Here is a 14,498-nt window from a genome sequence, read left to right on the forward strand (position 1 = left end):
AGCTTACACCTGAAAAATGTCTGCTAACATCAGATCGTCTTGAGGCCCAGCCCTAGCCCGAGACACATTGACCTGGAATAACAAAGCCACTTAGACATAAACAACTAAAGCATTTACTAATCCCAGTATAGGCGATAGAAAAGATACCATCGGCGCGATAGAGAGCACGTACCGTAAGGGAAAGATGAAATAATAATGAAAAAAGATAAGCCAAAAACAGCAAAGATCAACCCTTGTACCTTTTGCATCATGGTCTAGCAAGAAAAACCAAGCAAAACGAATTGAAGCTTGCCACCCCGAAACCCAAGCGAGCTACTTACGAGCAGCTAACATGAGCGAACCCGTCTCTGTTGCAAAAGAGTGGGATGACTTGTCAGTAGAGGTGAAAAGCCAACCGAGCTGGGTGATAGCTGGTTGCCTGTGAGACGAATTTAAGTTCACTCTTAATTCTCCTCCAAGGAACTCCACGAACCCTAATGAAGCGAATTAAGGGCTATTTAAAGGGGGTACAGCTCCTTTAAAAAAGAGTACAATCTCTACGAGCGGATAAGTACACTAGTGTAGAACTTACTGTGGGCCTTCAAGCAGCCATCAACAAAGAGTGCGTCAAAGCTCCTACTATGAAAAATATGTTAATCCTACGACTCCCTCCCCACTAACAGGCTAACCTATATGAATAGGAGAATTAATGCTAGAATGAGTAACTAGGGATCTTCCCTCTACGACGCAAGCTTACATCAATACATTATTAACAAGACACCCATATACGACTAATCCAACAAGCATAGTATTAAACAACTTGTTAACCCGACAGAGGAGCGTCCGTAAGAAAGATTAAAACCTGTGAAAGGAACTAGGCAAACGTCAAGGCCCGACTGTTTACCAAAAACATAGCCTTCAGCAAACCCCAGACAAGTATTGAAGGTGATGCCTGCCCGGTGACCTCGTGTTAAACGGCCGCGGTATCCTAACCGTGCAAAGGTAGCGCAATCAATTGTCCCATAAATCGAGACTAGTATGAATGGCTAAACGAGGTCTTAACTGTCTCTCACAGGCGATCAGTGAAATTGATCTTCCTGTGCAAAAGCAGGAATAACCCCATAAGACGAGAAGACCCTGTGGAACTTTAAAAACAGCAACCACGCCTAAATACTTACCCCCCCATACGGGCTCACTTATTCATTAGGCCCCTGGTCTGCATTTTTTCGGTTGGGGCGACCTTGGAGAAAAACAAATCCTCCAAAAATTGGACCACACCTCTAGACTAAGAGCGACTCCTCAACGTGCTAATAGCATCCAGACCCAATACAATTGATCAATGGACCAAGCTACCCCAGGGATAACAGCGCAATCTCCTCCAAGAGTCCATATCGACGGGGAGGTTTACGACCTCGATGTTGGATCAGGACATCCTAGTGGTGCAGCAGCTACTAAGGGTTCGTTTGTTCAACGATTAACAGTCCTACGTGATCTGAGTTCAGACCGGAGTAATCCAGGTCGGTTTCTATCTATGATGAGCTCTTCCCAGTACGAAAGGATCGGAAAAGTGAGGCCAATACTGCAAGCAAGCCTTCGCCTTAAGTAATGAATGCAACTAATTACGAAAGGCTATCACAACCAACCACGTCCCAGAAAAGGACTAGCTAGCGTGGCAGAGCTCGGCAAATGCAAAAGGCTTAAGTCCTTTATCTCAGAGGTTCAAATCCTCTCCCTAGCTTCCTTTCCCCTCTTACCTATGGCCAACCATCCCCTCCTAGTCAATCTTATTATGACCCTCTCCTACGCTCTCCCCATCTTAATCGCCGTAGCCTTTCTAACCCTGGTAGAACGGAAAATCCTCAGCTACATACAAGGTCGGAAAGGACCCAATGTTGTAGGCCCTTTCGGACTACTTCAACCCCTAGCAGATGGAGTGAAACTATTCATCAAAGAACCCATCCGACCATCAACCTCATCCCCAATTCTATTCGTCACAACCCCTATACTAGCCCTTCTCTTAGCAATCTCAATTTGAACCCCCCTACCCCTCCCATTTTCCCTTGCAGACCTTAACCTAGGCTTACTATTCCTACTAACTATGTCAAGTCTAGCAGTATACTCAATTCTTTGATCCGGATGAGCCTCCAACTCTAAATACGCCCTAATCGGAGCACTCCGAGCAGTAGCCCAAACCATCTCATACGAGGTGACCCTAGCAATCATTCTCCTATCTATTATTCTTCTCAGCGGTAACTACACCCTTAGCACCCTCGCAGTCACCCAAGAACCCCTATACCTCATCTTCTCCTGCTGGCCCCTTGCCATAATATGATACGTCTCTACCCTCGCCGAAACAAACCGCGCCCCATTCGACCTAACAGAAGGAGAATCAGAACTAGTCTCAGGCTTCAACGTGGAATATGCAGCAGGACCCTTCGCCCTATTCTTCCTAGCAGAATACGCCAACATTATACTCATGAACACCCTCACCGCCATCCTATTTTTCAACCCAAGCCTCCTCCACCCCCCTCAAGAACTCTTCCCCATAATCCTGGCTACTAAAGTCCTACTCCTATCCGCAGGCTTTCTGTGAGTTCGCGCCTCTTACCCACGATTCCGATACGACCAGCTTATGCACCTCCTATGAAAAAATTTCCTTCCTCTGACATTAGCCCTCTGCCTATGACACACCAGCTTACCAGTCTGCTACGCAGGCTTACCCCCCTATCTATAACCATAAGGAAATGTGCCTGAACCTAAGGGTCACTATGATAAAGTGAACATGGAGGTACACCAACCCTCTCATTTCCTGAATTAGAAAAGCAGGGATTGAACCTGCACAGAAGGAATCAAAATCCTTCATACTTCCTTTATATTATTTTCTAGTAAGGTAAGCTAAATAAGCTATCGGGCCCATACCCCGAAAATGATGGTTCAACTCCTTCCCCTACTAATGAATCCCCAAGCAAAACTGATTTTCACCATTAGCCTAGCCCTAGGAACAACTCTCACAATTTCAAGCAACCATTGAATCATAGCCTGAACCGGCCTTGAAATCAACACACTAGCCATCCTCCCTTTAATCGCAAAATCCCATCACCCCCGAGCAATCGAAGCAGCAACTAAATACTTTTTAGTTCAAGCAGCCGCCTCAGCTCTAGTGCTATTCTCAAGCATAACTAACGCATGACATACCGGACAATGAGACATCACTCAACTAACCCACCCGACCTCCTCCGTAATTTTGACTTCAGCTATCGCAATAAAATTAGGATTAGTCCCATTCCATTTCTGATTTCCAGAAGTTCTCCAAGGGTCCTCACTGCTCACCGGTCTCCTCCTTTCAACAGCTATAAAATTTCCTCCACTAACACTCCTCTTCCTAACCTCCCACTCCCTAAATCCCACCCTACTGACCCTCATGGCCATCATATCCACAGCACTGGGAGGGTGAATAGGACTCAACCAAACACAAATCCGTAAAATCCTAGCCTTCTCCTCTATCTCCCACCTAGGATGAATGGCCATCATCATCGCCTTTAACCCAAAACTTACAATACTCAACTTCTATCTCTACAGCCTAATGACTGCCACAGTATTCCTTACCCTAAACACAATAAAAGTTACAAAGTTACCATCACTAATAACCGCCTGAACAAAAACTCCTTCTCTCAATGCTATACTTCTTCTAGCACTCCTATCCCTAGCCGGCCTCCCACCTTTAACAGGTTTCCTACCCAAATGACTTATCATCCAAGAACTAACTAAACAAGAAATAGCCCTAGCAGCAACAATTATCTCCCTTCTCTCCTTACTCAGCCTATTCTTCTACCTACGTCTAGCGTACTGTGCAACAATCACACTTCCTCCTCACACCACAAACCACATCAAACTATGACACACCAACAAACCAACTAGCATCATTACTGCCATTCTGATTACCCTTTCCATCACCCTCCTACCACTCTCCCCCATACTACCCACCATCATTTAAGAAACTTAGGATTACTTAAACCGAAGGCCTTCAAAGCCTTAAACAAGAGTTAGACCCTCTTAGTTTCTGTTAAAGTCCGCAGGGTACTATCCTGCATCTCCTGAATGCAACCCAGATACTTTAATTAAGCTAGGACCTTGTCACACCCCCTAGATAGATGGGCCTCGATCCCATAATACTATAGTTAACAGCTATATGCCCAAACCAGCAGGCCTCTACCTAAGGCCCCGGCACACAATCAATGTACATCGATGAGCTTGCAACTCACCATGAACTTCACTACAGAGCCGATAAGAAGAGGAATTGAACCTCTGTAAAAAGGACTACAGCCTAACGCTTTTACACTCAGCCATCTTACCTATGACTTTTATCACCCGATGACTATTCTCAACCAACCACAAGGATATCGGAACTCTCTACCTAATCTTCGGCGCATGAGCCGGAATGGTAGGAACCGCCCTGAGCCTCCTAATTCGAGCAGAATTAGGCCAACCCGGCGCCCTCCTTGGAGACGACCAGATTTATAATGTGGTCGTCACTGCCCACGCCTTCGTCATAATTTTCTTTATAGTTATACCAATTATGATTGGAGGATTCGGCAACTGACTAGTCCCCCTCATAATCGGAGCTCCAGACATAGCATTCCCTCGGATGAACAACATGAGCTTCTGACTCCTACCTCCATCCTTCCTCCTTCTATTAGCCTCTTCCACCGTAGAAGCAGGGGCTGGAACAGGATGAACTGTTTATCCCCCCCTAGCCGGCAACCTAGCCCACGCCGGAGCCTCAGTGGATTTAGCCATCTTCTCCCTCCACCTAGCAGGTATCTCCTCCATCCTAGGGGCCATCAACTTCATCACAACAGCAATTAACATAAAACCTCCCGCCCTCTCACAATATCAAACCCCCCTATTCGTCTGATCAGTCCTAATTACTGCAGTCCTCCTTCTCCTATCCCTCCCAGTCCTTGCCGCTGGTATTACCATGCTCCTCACAGACCGCAACCTAAACACTACATTCTTCGACCCAGCAGGAGGAGGAGACCCTATTCTGTACCAACACCTATTCTGATTCTTCGGTCACCCAGAGGTCTACATCCTAATTCTACCAGGATTCGGAATTATTTCCCACGTCGTAGCTTACTACGCAGGGAAAAAAGAACCATTCGGCTACATAGGAATGGTATGAGCTATGCTGTCCATCGGATTCCTAGGATTTATCGTATGAGCCCATCATATATTCACAGTAGGAATGGATGTAGACACCCGAGCATACTTCACATCCGCCACCATAATCATTGCAATCCCAACCGGCATCAAAGTCTTTAGCTGACTAGCAACTCTTCACGGAGGGACTATCAAATGAGACCCTCCAATACTGTGAGCCCTAGGCTTCATCTTCTTATTTACCATCGGAGGCCTAACAGGAATCGTCCTTGCTAACTCCTCTCTAGACATTGCTCTACATGACACTTATTACGTAGTTGCCCACTTCCACTACGTTCTATCCATGGGTGCAGTGTTTGCTATCCTAGCAGGCTTTACACACTGATTCCCCCTATTCACTGGCTACACCCTACACTCCACATGAGCTAAAATCCACTTCGGAGTTATATTCGTAGGAGTAAACCTAACCTTCTTCCCCCAACACTTCCTAGGCCTAGCAGGAATACCACGACGATACTCAGACTACCCAGACGCCTACACAATGTGAAACACCATCTCTTCCGTAGGTTCCCTTATTTCCCTCACAGCCGTAATCATGTTAGTCTTCATTATCTGAGAAGCCTTCGCATCAAAACGTAAAGCCTTCCAACCAGAACTGACAAGCACTAATATTGAATGAATCCACGGCTGCCCACCTCCCTACCATACCTTCGAAGAACCAGCCTTTGTCCAAACACAAGAAAGGAAGGAATCGAACCTCCATATGTTGGTTTCAAGCCAACCGCATAAACCACCTATGCTTCTTTCTTATCCAAGGGACGTTAGTAAAACAATTACATAGCCTTGTCAAGACTAAATTACAGGTGAAAACCCAGTACGCCCCAACTCTTACCATGGCCAACCACTCTCAATTCGGTTTCCAAGACGCTTCATCACCCATCATAGAAGAACTCGTAAAGTTCCATGACCACGCCCTTATAGTAGCCCTAGCTATCTGCACCCTAGTCCTTTATCTCTTAACCGTCATACTCACAGAAAAATTATCCTCAAGCACTGTTGACGCACAGGAGATTGAACTCGTATGAACAATTCTACCCGCTATTGTCCTGATCCTATTAGCTCTCCCCTCCCTACAAATCCTCTACATGATAGACGAAATCAACGAACCCGACCTTACCCTAAAAGCCATCGGCCACCAATGATACTGATCCTACGAATACTCGGACTTCAAAGACCTCACATTTGACTCCTACATAACACCCACAGCAGACCTCCCACTCGGCCACTACCGACTCCTAGAAGTAGACCACCGTGCAGTAGTCCCCATAGAATCCCCAGTACGAGTGATTGTCACCGCCGACGACGTCCTCCACTCCTGAGCCGTTCCTAGCCTAGGAGTTAAAACCGACGCTGTTCCAGGGCGCCTAAACCAAACCTCGTTCGTTGCCACCCGACCAGGAGTTTTCTACGGTCAATGCTCAGAAATCTGCGGAGCCAACCACAGCTTCATGCCAATCGTAGTAGAATCCGTCCCACTCGCTAAATTCGAAAACTGATCTTCCCTTCTATCATCCTAATCATTAAGAAGCTATGGACCAGCACTAGCCTTTTAAGCTAGAGAAAGAGGAGCACACCCTCCTCCTTAATGATATGCCACAACTAAACCCAAGCCCATGATTCTTTATTATAGTATCCTCGTGACTAACCTACTCATTAATTATCCAACCAAAACTACTATCTTTCACCTCCACAAACCCGCCATCTAACAAAACACCCGTAACCTCAGACATTACTCCCTGAACCTGACCATGAACCTAAGCTTTTTCGACCAATTTTCAAGCCCATCCCTATTAGGAATCCCCCTAATCTTAATCTCAATAACATTCCCAGCCCTCCTCTTACCCTCCATAGACAACCGATGAATCACCAACCGACTTTCAACCCTTCAACTATGATTTGTCAACCTTATCACAAAGCAACTAATAATACCCTTAGACAAAAAAGGACACAAATGAGCGCTAATTTTAACATCACTAATAGTCTTCCTCCTGCTAATTAACCTCCTAGGCCTCCTACCATACACATTCACCCCCACAACACAACTGTCAATGAACCTAGCACTAGCCTTCCCACTATGACTGGCCACACTCCTAACAGGACTGCGCAACCAGCCTTCAGCCTCTCTAGGCCACCTACTACCCGAAGGTACCCCAACACCCCTAATCCCAGCCCTAATCATAATCGAAACAACCAGCCTACTAATCCGACCCCTAGCTCTAGGAGTACGCCTAACGGCCAACCTAACAGCAGGCCACTTACTTATCCAACTGATCTCTACAGCCACAACCGCCCTGTTCTCCACAATACCACTGGTCTCCCTACTAACATTCCTAGTATTATTCCTCCTTACCATCCTGGAAGTAGCAGTAGCCATAATCCAAGCCTATGTCTTTGTCCTCCTTTTAAGCCTTTATCTACAAGAAAACATTTAAACCCCCAATGACACACCAAGCACACTCCTACCATATAGTAGACCCTAGCCCCTGACCAATCTTTGGAGCGGCCGCCGCCCTCCTGACTACCTCCGGACTAACCATGTGATTCCACTATCACTCCCCATACCTACTCCTGATGGGCCTCACCTCCACCGCCCTAGTGATAATTCAATGATGACGAGACATTATCCGAGAAAGCACATTCCAAGGCCACCATACACCTGCCGTACAAAAAGGCCTACGATATGGAATAGTCCTATTCATTACATCAGAAGCATTCTTCTTCCTAGGATTCTTCTGAGCATTCTTCCACTCCAGCCTAGCCCCTACCCCAGAACTAGGGGGCCAATGACCCCCCGTTGGGATTAAACCCCTCAACCCAATGGATGTTCCCCTCCTAAATACTGCCATTCTCCTAGCTTCAGGAGTCACTGTCACATGAGCCCATCACAGCATCACGGAAGCCAACCGAAAACAGGCAATCCAAGCCCTCACCTTAACAGTCCTACTAGGATTCTACTTCACCGCTCTTCAAGCCATAGAATACTACGAGGCCCCATTCTCCATTGCTGACGGAGTTTATGGTTCCACCTTCTTCGTTGCCACTGGGTTCCATGGCCTCCATGTCATCATTGGCTCAACGTTCCTCTTAGTATGCCTTCTACGCCTAATCAAATACCACTTTACACCAAAACACCACTTTGGCTTTGAGGCAGCAGCCTGATACTGACATTTCGTAGACGTTGTATGACTATTCCTCTACGTATCTATTTACTGATGAGGATCCTACTCTTCTAGTATATTTATTACAATCGACTTCCAATCCTTAAAATCTGGTTTAAACCCAGAGAAGAGTAATTAACATAATCATATTCATACTTACCCTTTCATTAACCCTAAGCATCGTCCTAACTACACTAAATTTTTGACTAGCCCAAATAAACCCCGACTCGGAAAAACTATCCCCCTACGAATGTGGATTCGACCCACTAGGATCTGCCCGTCTACCATTCTCAATTCGATTCTTCCTAGTAGCCATCCTATTCCTTCTATTCGACCTAGAGATTGCCCTCCTCCTACCCCTCCCCTGAGCCATTCAACTCCAATCCCCCATCCTCACCTTCACCTGAACTTCTACTCTCATCATCATCCTCACCCTAGGACTAGTCTATGAATGAACCCAAGGAGGACTAGAATGAGCAGAATAACGGAAAGTTAGTCTAACCAAGACAGTTGATTTCGACTCAACAGATTATAGTCCTCACCCTATAACTTTCCTTATGACCTCCCTACACTTAAGCTTTTACTCAGCCTTCACCTTAAGTGCCTTAGGCCTGGCCTTCCACCGAACACACCTCATCTCAGCCCTACTATGTCTAGAAAGCATAATACTATCCATATATGTAGCCCTAGCAATATGACCAATCCAAACCCACACACCATCTTTCAGCATAGTCCCCATTTTAATACTAGCATTCTCTGCCTGCGAAGCAGGCACTGGCCTAGCACTTCTAGTAGCCTCTACTCGGACCCACGGCTCTGACCACCTCCACAACTTCAACCTCCTACAATGCTAAAAATCATCATCCCCACCATTATATTAATCCCCCTCACCTTCTTATCCCCAGCCAAACATCTCTGAACCAACACCACAGCATACAGCCTACTAATTGCCTCCATTAGCCTCCAATGACTCGTCCCAACATATTACCCAAGCAAAGGCTTAACCTTTTGAACCTCTATCGACCAAATCTCATCTCCCCTGCTTGTTCTATCCTGCTGACTACTCCCCCTCATACTCATAGCAAGCCAAAATCACCTAGAACAAGAACCCATTATCCGTAAACGAATCTTCATCACAACAATTATACTAGCCCAACCCTTCATCATCCTGGCATTCTCAGCCTCAGAACTCATAATATTCTACATTGCATTTGAAGCCACCCTAATCCCAACCCTAATCCTAATCACACGCTGAGGAAACCAACCAGAGCGCTTAAACGCAGGCATCTACCTCCTATTCTACACCCTAGCCAGCTCACTACCCCTACTCATCACCATTCTACACCTTCACAACCAAATCGGCACATTATACCTACCGATACTAAAACTCTCACACCCATCACTAGCCAACTCCTGAACCGGCCTAGCATCAAGCCTAGCCCTTCTATTAGCCTTTATAGTAAAAGCCCCTCTATACGGCCTTCACTTATGATTACCCAAAGCCCACGTAGAGGCTCCAATCGCAGGCTCCATACTCCTAGCAGCCCTTCTCCTAAAACTAGGGGGATACGGCATCATGCGAATCACTATCCTAGTAAACCCCACATTAAACAACCTACACTACCCATTCATCACCTTAGCCCTATGGGGAGCCGTTATAACAAGTGCCATCTGCCTACGGCAAACTGACCTAAAATCATTAATCGCTTACTCCTCCGTAAGCCATATAGGCCTAGTTGTCGCTGCAACCATAATCCAAACTCAATGAGCCTTCTCAGGTGCAATAATCCTAATAATCGCCCATGGACTCACATCCTCCATACTATTCTGCTTAGCCAATACAAACTACGAACGAACCCACAGCCGAATTCTTCTCCTCACACGAGGCCTTCAGCCCCTACTACCCCTCATGGCAACCTGATGACTCCTAGCAAACCTAACTAACATAGCGCTTCCACCAACCATCAACCTAATAGCAGAACTAACCATTATAATTGCCCTATTCAACTGATCCTCCCTCACCATTATCCTAACAGGAACCACAATCATCCTAACTGCCTCATACACCCTCTACATACTTCTAATAACACAGCGAGGCACCCTCCCATCCTACATGACATCCATCCAAAACTCCTCTACACGAGAGCATCTACTCATAGCCCTTCACATAATTCCTATAATCCTCCTTATTCTCAAACCAGAGCTCATCTCTGGAGTCCCTATATGCAAGTATAGTTTCAAACAAAACATTAGACTGTGATTCTAAGAATAGAAGTTAAACTCTTCTTACCTGCCGAGGGGAGGTTAAACCAACAAGAACTGCTAATTCCTGTATCTGAGTCTAAAATCTCAGCCCCCTTACTTCCAAAGGATAACAGCAATCCAGTGGTCTTAGGAACCACCCATCTTGGTGCAAATCCAAGTGGAAGTAATGGATCTCTCCCTAACACTCAACACATCCATACTACTCACCCTAGCCACCCTCTCCACCCCTATCATCCTTCCTCTCCTCTCTAACAACCTAAAAAACTCCTCAACCACTATCACAAACACCATTAAAACTTCCTTCTTCATCAGCCTGATTCCTATAACTATCTACGCCTACTCAGGTATAGAATCTATTACCTCCCTCTGAGAATGAAAATTCATCATGAACTTCAAAATCCCTATCAGCCTCAAAATGGACTTCTACTCACTTACATTCTTCCCAATCGCCCTATTCGTCTCTTGATCTATCCTCCAATTCGCCTCCTGATACATAGCCTCCGACCCCCATATAATAAAATTCTTCTCCTTCCTCCTACTTTTTTTAATCGCCATACTCATCCTAATCATCGCTAACAATCTATTTGTCCTATTCATCGGATGAGAAGGAGTTGGAATCATATCATTCCTCCTAATTAGCTGATGACACGGACGAGCAGAAGCCAATACAGCCGCCCTCCAGGCTGTACTCTACAACCGCGTCGGAGATATTGGCCTAATCATCTGCATAGCATGACTAGCCTCCTACACAAACACCTGAGAAATCCAACAAATCTCCTCCCCCACCCCAACACCTACCCTCCCCCTTCTAGGCCTAATCCTAGCTGCAACAGGTAAATCCGCCCAATTTGGCCTCCATCCATGACTACCCGCCGCTATAGAAGGCCCCACCCCAGTATCGGCCTTACTGCACTCCAGCACCATAGTAGTGGCAGGAATTTTCCTACTAATCCGCACTCACCCAATATTTGACACTAACCCAACCGCTCTAACTCTCTGCCTCTGCCTGGGAGCTCTATCAACACTCTTTGCAGCCACCTGCGCACTCACCCAAAACGACATCAAAAAAATCATTGCCTTCTCCACATCAAGCCAACTAGGCTTAATAATAGTTACAATCGGACTCAATCTTCCCCAACTAGCCTTCTTACACATTTCAACTCATGCATTCTTCAAAGCCATATTATTCCTGTGCTCAGGATCCATCATCCACAGCTTAAATGGTGAACAGGACATCCGAAAAATAGGCGGCCTGCAAAAAATACTACCCACAACCACTTCATGCCTTACCATTGGCAACCTAGCCCTCATAGGAACCCCATTCTTAGCAGGATTCTACTCAAAAGACGCAATTATCGAAAACCTCAACACATCCTACCTAAACACCTGAGCTCTTATTCTTACCCTCCTAGCTACATCATTCACCGCAGTGTACACCCTACGTATAACTATCCTCGTCCAAACAGGATACATTCGTATCCCCCCCTTAGCCCCAATCAACGAAAACAACCCAGCGGTACTCTCCCCAATTACCCGCCTGGCACTGGGAAGCATCACAGCTGGATTCCTCATCACCTCATATATTCTCCCCACAAAAACCCCCCCAATAACCATACCTCTTTACATCAAAATCACCGCCCTTATTGTCACAGCCCTAGGCATTATCCTAGCACTAGAACTATCAAAAATAGCCCAAACCCTAACCATGCCCAAACAAAACCATTTTCTAAACTTTTCCACCTCACTAGGCTACTTCAACCCCCTAACCCACCGTCTAAGCGTTACAAAAACACTAAGCGGGGGCCAAAACATCGCCTCCCACCTAATCGATCTTTCCTGATTCAAAATACTAGGGCCAGAAGGACTGGCCACCCTACAACTAAAAGCATCCAAGGCAGCAACCACCCTTCACACCGGCCTTATTAAAGCTTACCTTGGATCATTCGCTCTATCCATCCTCATCATCCTCATATCCACATACATAAACAATTAATGACTCCCAATCTACGTAAAAACCACCCCCTCCTAAAAATCATCAACGACTCTCTGATCGACCTTCCAACCCCTTCAAACATTTCCACCTGATGAAACTTTGGTTCCCTCCTAGGCCTCTGCCTGGTCACCCAAATTGTCACAGGCCTCCTATTAGCCACCCATTATACAGCAGACACCTCCCTAGCCTTCTCTTCAGTAGCCCACATATGCCGAAATGTCCAATTCGGCTGACTGATCCGCAACCTACATGCAAATGGAGCCTCATTCTTCTTCATTTGTATCTACCTCCACATTGGCCGTGGATTCTATTACGGCTCTTATCTAAACAAAGAAACCTGAAACATCGGAGTTATCCTCCTCCTGACCCTCATGGCCACCGCTTTCGTAGGCTACGTCCTCCCCTGAGGACAAATGTCATTCTGAGGTGCCACGGTCATTACTAACCTATTCTCAGCCATCCCCTACATTGGACAAACGCTAGTAGAATGAGCCTGAGGTGGGTTCTCAGTAGACAACCCCACACTAACTCGCTTCTTCGCCCTACACTTCCTCTTACCATTCGTAATCGCAGGTTTAACCCTAGTTCACCTCACATTCCTACATGAGTCAGGATCAAACAACCCACTAGGAATCCCCTCAGATTGCGACAAAATTCCATTCCACCCCTACCACACTACAAAAGACATCTTAGGATTTGCACTCATACTTCTCTTACTCACCTCCCTAGCCCTCTTCTCACCCAATCTGCTGGGAGATCCAGAAAACTTCACACCGGCCAATCCCCTGGCTACACCTCCCCACATTAAACCCGAATGATATTTCCTATTTGCCTACGCCATCCTCCGATCCATTCCCAACAAACTAGGAGGAGTACTAGCCCTCGCTGCCTCCGTCCTAGTACTATTCCTGATCCCCCTACTACACAAATCTAAACAACGCTCAATAACCTTCCGTCCCCTATCACAAATCCTGTTTTGAGCCCTAGTAGCCAACCTCCTCATTCTAACCTGAGTTGGCAGCCAACCAGTTGAACACCCATTCATCATTATTGGACAACTGGCATCACTTTCCTACTTCACCATCATCCTAATCCTATTCCCACTAGTAAGCATCCTAGAAAACAAACTGCTCAACCTCTAATACTCTAATAGTTTATAAAAACATTGGTCTTGTAAACCAAAGATTGAAGACTACACCTCTTCTTAGAGTTACCCTCAGAAAGAAAGGGATCGAACCTCTATCACCAACTCCCAAAGCTGGGATTTTCATTAAACTACTTTCTGACCCCCCTAAACTGCCCGAATTGCCCCCCGAGACAACCCCCGCACAAGCTCCAGCACCACAAATAAAGTTAACAACAGCCCTCAACCCGCAACCAAAAACAGGCCCGCCCCCCAAGAATAGAACATAGCCACCCCACTAAAATCCAACCGAACCGACATCATACCAGTACTATTAACTGTATCACCCCCCGACGTAAACTCAAATAAACCTATCACAACCATACCTACCACAACAACTAACCCTAGTCCTACCCCATACACAGCAACCCGTCAGTCCCCTCAAGATTCTGGATACGGATCCGCCGCCAACGCCACTGAATAAACAAAAACCACCAACATACCTCCCAGATAAACCATAACAAGCACCAAAGAGACAAAAGAAACCCCTAAACTAACCAGTCACCCACACCCGGCAATAGAAGCTAACACGAGACCAACTACCCCATAATAAGGAGAGGGATTGGACGCAACCGCCAATCCTCCAAGGACAAAACACAGACTTAAAAATAATACAAAATTCATCATAAATTCCCACTTGGCTTCTCTCCAAGATCCACGGCACGAAAAGCCATTGTTATTAGAATTAAACTACGGGAAC

General features: G+C 46.1%; 13 protein-coding genes across 13 annotated transcripts, besides 22 other annotated features; 12 read left to right on the forward strand and 1 right to left on the reverse strand. All coding sequences in view use genetic code 2, as the record gives it.

Annotated features, from left to right (window-relative positions):
* Positions 1-43, forward strand: part of a tRNA (tRNA-Val) that runs on past the window's edge.
* Positions 44-1,634, forward strand: an rRNA (16S ribosomal RNA).
* Positions 1,635-1,642: 8 nt separating this feature from the next.
* Positions 1,643-1,717, forward strand: a tRNA (tRNA-Leu).
* An 18-nt stretch (positions 1,718-1,735) lies between these two features.
* On the forward strand, positions 1,736-2,713 carry ND1 (NADH dehydrogenase subunit 1). Its single transcript has one exon. The coding sequence runs from the start codon at positions 1,736-1,738 to the stop codon at positions 2,711-2,713; it is 978 nt and encodes a 325-aa protein (YP_009058721.1).
* A 6-nt stretch (positions 2,714-2,719) lies between these two features.
* Positions 2,720-2,790, forward strand: a tRNA (tRNA-Ile).
* Positions 2,791-2,793: 3 nt separating this feature from the next.
* Positions 2,794-2,864, reverse strand: a tRNA (tRNA-Gln).
* Positions 2,864-2,932, forward strand: a tRNA (tRNA-Met).
* Positions 2,933-3,972, forward strand: ND2 (NADH dehydrogenase subunit 2). Its single transcript has one exon. A coding segment is annotated over exon 1 (1,040 nt).
* Positions 3,973-4,042, forward strand: a tRNA (tRNA-Trp).
* A 1-nt stretch (position 4,043) lies between these two features.
* Positions 4,044-4,112, reverse strand: a tRNA (tRNA-Ala).
* Positions 4,113-4,122: 10 nt separating this feature from the next.
* Positions 4,123-4,195, reverse strand: a tRNA (tRNA-Asn).
* Positions 4,196-4,262, reverse strand: a tRNA (tRNA-Cys).
* Positions 4,262-4,332, reverse strand: a tRNA (tRNA-Tyr).
* A 1-nt stretch (position 4,333) lies between these two features.
* COX1 (cytochrome c oxidase subunit I) lies at positions 4,334-5,884 on the forward strand. Its single transcript has one exon. The coding sequence runs from the start codon at positions 4,334-4,336 to the stop codon at positions 5,882-5,884; it is 1,551 nt and encodes a 516-aa protein (YP_009058723.1).
* Positions 5,876-5,948, reverse strand: a tRNA (tRNA-Ser).
* A 6-nt stretch (positions 5,949-5,954) lies between these two features.
* Positions 5,955-6,031, forward strand: a tRNA (tRNA-Asp).
* A 1-nt stretch (position 6,032) lies between these two features.
* On the forward strand, positions 6,033-6,716 carry COX2 (cytochrome c oxidase subunit II). Its single transcript has one exon. It carries the CDS (start codon positions 6,033-6,035, stop codon positions 6,714-6,716), a length of 684 nt encoding a protein of 227 aa, YP_009058724.1.
* A 1-nt stretch (position 6,717) lies between these two features.
* Positions 6,718-6,788, forward strand: a tRNA (tRNA-Lys).
* A 1-nt stretch (position 6,789) lies between these two features.
* Positions 6,790-6,957, forward strand: ATP8 (ATP synthase F0 subunit 8). The gene has a single exon. The coding sequence runs from the start codon at positions 6,790-6,792 to the stop codon at positions 6,955-6,957; it is 168 nt and encodes a 55-aa protein (YP_009058725.1).
* On the forward strand, positions 6,948-7,631 carry ATP6 (ATP synthase F0 subunit 6). Its single transcript has one exon. The coding sequence runs from the start codon at positions 6,948-6,950 to the stop codon at positions 7,629-7,631; it is 684 nt and encodes a 227-aa protein (YP_009058726.1).
* A 7-nt stretch (positions 7,632-7,638) lies between these two features.
* COX3 (cytochrome c oxidase subunit III) lies at positions 7,639-8,422 on the forward strand. Its single transcript has one exon. A coding segment is annotated over exon 1 (784 nt).
* Positions 8,423-8,491, forward strand: a tRNA (tRNA-Gly).
* On the forward strand, positions 8,492-8,842 carry ND3 (NADH dehydrogenase subunit 3). The gene has a single exon. The coding sequence runs from the start codon at positions 8,492-8,494 to the stop codon at positions 8,840-8,842; it is 351 nt and encodes a 116-aa protein (YP_009058728.1).
* A 1-nt stretch (position 8,843) lies between these two features.
* Positions 8,844-8,913, forward strand: a tRNA (tRNA-Arg).
* A 1-nt stretch (position 8,914) lies between these two features.
* On the forward strand, positions 8,915-9,211 carry ND4L (NADH dehydrogenase subunit 4L). Its single transcript has one exon. The coding sequence runs from the start codon at positions 8,915-8,917 to the stop codon at positions 9,209-9,211; it is 297 nt and encodes a 98-aa protein (YP_009058729.1).
* Positions 9,205-10,582, forward strand: ND4 (NADH dehydrogenase subunit 4). Its single transcript has one exon. A coding segment is annotated over exon 1 (1,378 nt).
* Positions 10,583-10,652, forward strand: a tRNA (tRNA-His).
* Position 10,653: 1 nt separating this feature from the next.
* Positions 10,654-10,717, forward strand: a tRNA (tRNA-Ser).
* Positions 10,718-10,788, forward strand: a tRNA (tRNA-Leu).
* On the forward strand, positions 10,789-12,615 carry ND5 (NADH dehydrogenase subunit 5). Its single transcript has one exon. It carries the CDS (start codon positions 10,789-10,791, stop codon positions 12,613-12,615), a length of 1,827 nt encoding a protein of 608 aa, YP_009058731.1.
* CYTB (cytochrome b) lies at positions 12,615-13,757 on the forward strand. The gene has a single exon. The coding sequence runs from the start codon at positions 12,615-12,617 to the stop codon at positions 13,755-13,757; it is 1,143 nt and encodes a 380-aa protein (YP_009058732.1).
* A 1-nt stretch (position 13,758) lies between these two features.
* Positions 13,759-13,827, forward strand: a tRNA (tRNA-Thr).
* A 4-nt stretch (positions 13,828-13,831) lies between these two features.
* Positions 13,832-13,900, reverse strand: a tRNA (tRNA-Pro).
* A 6-nt stretch (positions 13,901-13,906) lies between these two features.
* Positions 13,907-14,425, reverse strand: ND6 (NADH dehydrogenase subunit 6). Its single transcript has one exon. It carries the CDS (start codon positions 14,423-14,425, stop codon positions 13,907-13,909), a length of 519 nt encoding a protein of 172 aa, YP_009058733.1.
* A 1-nt stretch (position 14,426) lies between these two features.
* Positions 14,427-14,498, forward strand: a tRNA (tRNA-Glu).

This window comes from Malurus melanocephalus, mitochondrion (genome assembly GCF_030028575.1).
Source record: "Malurus melanocephalus voucher AMNH Lab1109 mitochondrion, complete genome".
NCBI lineage: Eukaryota > Metazoa > Chordata > Aves > Passeriformes > Maluridae > Malurus > Malurus melanocephalus.